Raw genomic sequence first — 4,584 nt, 5'->3', positions numbered from 1 at the left:
TTACGACGCTTGAAGGGTAAAACATGCACAGCACACATCAATGTAGACTGTATCGTTATGCTGACACGAATAGGTGCCCTTTTAAAAACAAACGCTCGGTTCTCTGCGCTTCTGCTGCTCTTTGAGCCAACGGGAGATGTTTAAAAAACAAAACACACCGCAGCAGATCTTAGATTCAGAGTGCACGAGTTGAGTTTGTAACAAACTGTCCGTCGATCAACACCGTGCCTGTCATCTGGGCTCACACATGCGCATCACCGTCACCTCGGTGCAGCGCGACCTCGCGATTGGCTGGAGCGCGTTTGTTTTTGGTAGTGACGTACGTGAAGTGACGACCCTCCCATTGTGCGCTTCTAGAGCCACGGTCCTCACTTCAGTGTTTATTTGGTTGTCATGGCGGAGGGACGTGGAGAGCTATTGCCTCAGCCGCCGCTTCACCTCTCCTTGCCCCCGGCCAGCAAGCGTCCGTGTTTGCGTCCCGCTCCTCGAGGACCGGGTCCGGGGCCTGGCCCGGGATTCCCGAACTCTCGCTTCCGTTGCCCGGAGTCTCTACTGGACTGCGCCGCGAAGGCCGTAGCGGAGAAATGGGCCTTCGAGAGGGTGGAGGAGCGCTTCGAGCGGATCCCAGAACCGGTTCAGCGCCGTATCGTGTACTGGTCGTTCCCGAGGAACGAAAGGGAAATATGTATGTATTCGTCGTTTCAGTGCCGAGTGGCGGGTGAAGAGGGTCCGGTAGTGGGCTCGAGCTCGTCCGTTGGATCTGGTACAATCCCCGGAGGGGTTACGAACACAACAGGCAGCTCAGGGACGGGGAGTACCGGAGATGGACTGCCTTTCCGCCGGGGAATCCGGCTTTTGGAAACCGGTTGTGTGGACAACGTCTTACAAGTCGGTAAGTGCCGCTTTAACCGTCCAGAGTACGTTGAAAGTTACATCAGAAATATTTGTTTAACTTTTCCAGCGAACGAAGTTTCTTGAGAAAAAAAATGGAAGTGGTCTCGTTTAGAAACTGTAATTTGTTTCTACATAGCGATTTCTCACTGCCAGTAAGAGAGCGTTTAAATACCTGCCGTATTGCGAAAGAAACGGAGCGCACGTTTTAAAAATTAAAGGGCTTCCCGTTGGGTATGTTATGTTGCAATGGCTTTAATGTAGAACTCATTGGAATCGGTGGCTGCAATGTTCATACAACACTTGATAAGACACTTATATGCCTTATAAGTTACAGAAAAGACTCAAACTGATACTAAATAGTGTATGTTTGAACGAACACAATGAGGTCTGTCGTAACGGAACATTCTTTCCCAGGTCGCGAGGAAGAAAAGACTAACGTGCTGGTCACAATGAATCTCTGTTGTAGCACACAGCGCTGCTATTTTGCTGCTAATATTCCATTTTAAAGTTGGTTTCGGCGATTTATTAGCTTTTCCCCGAGTATGTGCGGTTGCTTGACTGTTGTTGGGTCTCTTGATATAATTAAGTCCAGGGTAATCCGCTTGAATCCAAATCCCATCTTTTGTTTATTTGCTGGTTAGTCAAGACAAAGGACTCGTATTTGCCGTAGTAAAACGAATGATAAGACACGTTCCTAGACTTTATCTAACCCTCTGTTGTTTTATTTCGAAGACCCTTTGTTGATATAAGCGTTAAAATTAGTAAAAATGTACTATTCGGCTAAATGTGTCGTTGGGTTGTCCTCGTAGAGGCTACAGCATAATAGCTCAAAACCCCCCTCACATCGGGCTAGTTCTTCTGTATTCGCCGAATGGCAGTTTTTTGGTGTGTAAAAATGCTTTTCTAAACCATAACGAACCGTCACCGCATTTGCAAGCTTCATTTAAACGAACTAAATCGAAAAAAATGGTCAAAGTAACTCGAAAAGGCTTTGGCATTTAGAGCACGAAGGCAGTTTCAATGGCTGCCCAAATGTCTATACATTTTCCTCCCCCACTCGCTCCACTTCAGTAAACATACTGGTAAAGAACCGTCACCGCATTTGCAAGCTTCATTTAAACGAACTAAATCGAAAAAAAATGGTCAAAGTAACTCGAAAAGGCTTTGGCATTTAGAGCACGAAGGCAGTTTCAATGGCTGCCCAAATGTCTATACATTTTCCTCCCCCACTCGCTCCACTTCAGTAAACATACTGGTAAAATGCTATCGTGAAAGAAAGGGAAAAGTTATTTTTAAAAATACGCACAGACCTTTGTATGCTTCCAAAGCACAAAATTATAAATGAAGTGCTCGTTTCAAGTTGTCAAATTGCACCACTTGTAAGGCCCAATATGACATTTATAATGCTTTAGTTAAGATCAACAAAACCTTTCACAATATGAAATATTTAGCCTATATAGCACATACTAACAGTATAAAGCAAAAACATCTGTCATTTAGTAGACCTGCCACAATTTTCCTATAATGTAAGCCTTCTTTTCTTGAAATAGCAGTTACAGGAAGCCCCAAATCTCCAATAATTGTAGGTGTTATGAGAGTAGTGAAAGTATACATATAACTAATTCAATAAAGAAGCCATGATTCATTTATTCTCACAAAGATCCACTGTGTCCCTTTAAAAGGCCAGTGTTAGTGGAAACGTGATAACCTAGCTGTAATGAAATAACTTGGGCACTTATTTAGCAACCTTGAAAAGCTCCCTTCACGAGTCAGTGTAGCCCTTTTTTCATGTTAAATAAATCTAGTTAAAGTTATTTAGTTTTTTTTAAAGTTACTGTGTATTTGAGAATATCCTCAAAAGTTTTTAGACTTGGCCGTTTTCACGGCTATTGTATTTTAAATGCACAGTCCCTTCGTCTCAATTTTGTGTTATTCTGCATACATGACTTTAATAGTGTTCCGTGAACTAGTTTAACTTTATAATTTTAATTCTGATTATAATAAGCAGGTGACCAAAAAGCACAGCATTGCCTCAGTACTGCTTGGATTGAGTTTTTAAACATTAACCATTTAAGTGTGAATAAGCAGTCTATTGGATTGTAAAAGAAACTATGGACAGAATGGATCTTTGATTGATCAGGCATCTGACAGTAAGGGGACGTCACCACTTGATAAACCGAGATAAAGCAGGTTTACTTGCATTCTGTTTTGCTCTGTGTGTGTAGATTGTGTTGTTTTGATGGATACAGAAACTGAGAACTGTACATGCATGCATCTGATAGGGGAGTTCATTACTTGTGTTCTTAACCATGAGCAGTCTCAAAAATGTGCAGTGTGGGTGTGTGTTTTTTTCTCACCAATACAACTACAAGTTCCACCCATGCATGCTTGAATAAACTGTCTCCATTTTTGTTGTACCATTGATTCATCAATGCCACAGTTTCTTTTAGACCTGTTTAAAACCCTCAAAGACACCGTAACAGTGTAAACCGCATTTAAGGTCTATTCAGCATGTTCGCCAAAATGCAAGGTCTCAAAGATTCCTACACAGAGGCTTACTCACAGTAAGCCAGGCTTACTCCGAAGTTTGCCAGAAAGTTCACAACATAATTTGTACTCTTTCCAGAAGCCATAGCGCAACACCAAAGCCTGAGGATGCGGTAGATGTTAAATTCATTGTTAGCTCATGAATGGTTAGATTTTCTGCCCCAAATATTAAGGGATGGACTGCTTGTTACAGGAAACCGATTTGATAAGAATAATTAATTCTTGTTTGTGCAATTCAGCCCAGCCACCCCACCCCGGCCTACAGCCTCTGTCTTATAAGTCCTTAGAGAGGAGGTTCTAGCTTTGAGTCAGCCTTGAGGATTATTGGGTCATGCTTTGTTACCCAGCTGTAGAAAACTCTCCCCCCATTCACAGAAGGGTGGGGGGTTGTCGTTGTGTGTGTTTGGTGGGTGGGAGGGTGGTTAAGAGTATAGCTTTTTGCAATGAAGCACAAAGCTGCTATGTGAAGTCTTTAGAAAACCTTCTTCTGTGGTTAGGAGGCAAAAGTTCGGTGGGATTATGGCTGGAAGAGCCACTGAGAAGTTGTTTAGTCCCCTTAGTGCCTCTGTAAAACCTAGGCAAGCATTGGATTGAGTTATGTTACTCTTCTGCCAAATGACTCGGAAGGCTTCAGGCTGTTTTGGAGACTCAACTCAACGAATTCCTTTTGCCATTGGACACAGTACTGTTCACTTTGGGAAATAGGTTTTTCTCAGTCCTTTGGTTTTAGTACACATATATTACAGTGTTATAGAAAGTCATTGTGGAAGATAGATTGAAGCCCATTTGTTTGAGTTTGGAAGATGGCAGCCATTAGGCCTGTGGCTGCTCTGTGATGTCACAAGGCCTGTTTTTAGCTCTTTGTCTCCTTTGAGTGTTGCCATCATTTTGGTCTTTGTAATCGGGACACATCTCATTCAGCACCATACAAGTTCAACAAGGGACCGCTAATTCTGCTCTATCTTTCATCAGCCGTACAGACAATATTTAATCAACGTAATTAATTCTATGCCTGCAAGTCTCAAAGAAAATCACTTAAACAAATCTCCTTTTCACACTTATTAGCACTCTTAGTTTTGAAGGACACGGCCATTAAACACCCCCCCCCCCCTTTTTTTTTTTAAAGGGGGGGAAATAATTTTG

At 42.6% G+C, this 4,584-nt stretch overlaps 1 protein-coding gene across 1 annotated transcript in view; it reads left to right on the top strand.

Annotated features, from left to right (window-relative positions):
- The first annotated feature begins 328 nt into the window (after window positions 1–328).
- The window catches only part of LOC107584626 (zinc finger SWIM domain-containing protein 5-like), a 45,917-nt gene continuing 41,661 nt past the window's right edge, over window positions 329–4,584 (top strand). Inside the window, exon 1 of the mRNA XM_016271340.1 lies at window positions 329–892. Coding sequence (XP_016126826.1) covers window positions 394–892 — 499 coding nt within the window. The 5' untranslated portion in view covers window positions 329–393. The remainder of the gene's footprint in view (window positions 893–4,584) is intronic.

The sequence above is a fragment of the Sinocyclocheilus grahami genome, unplaced genomic scaffold (genome assembly GCF_001515645.1).
Source record: "Sinocyclocheilus grahami isolate Dianchi unplaced genomic scaffold, SAMN03320097.WGS_v1.1 scaffold5.1, whole genome shotgun sequence".
In the NCBI taxonomy this organism is placed as follows: Eukaryota; Metazoa; Chordata; class Actinopteri; order Cypriniformes; family Cyprinidae; genus Sinocyclocheilus; species Sinocyclocheilus grahami.
This window is presented reverse-complemented; position numbering and strand designations above follow the sequence as displayed.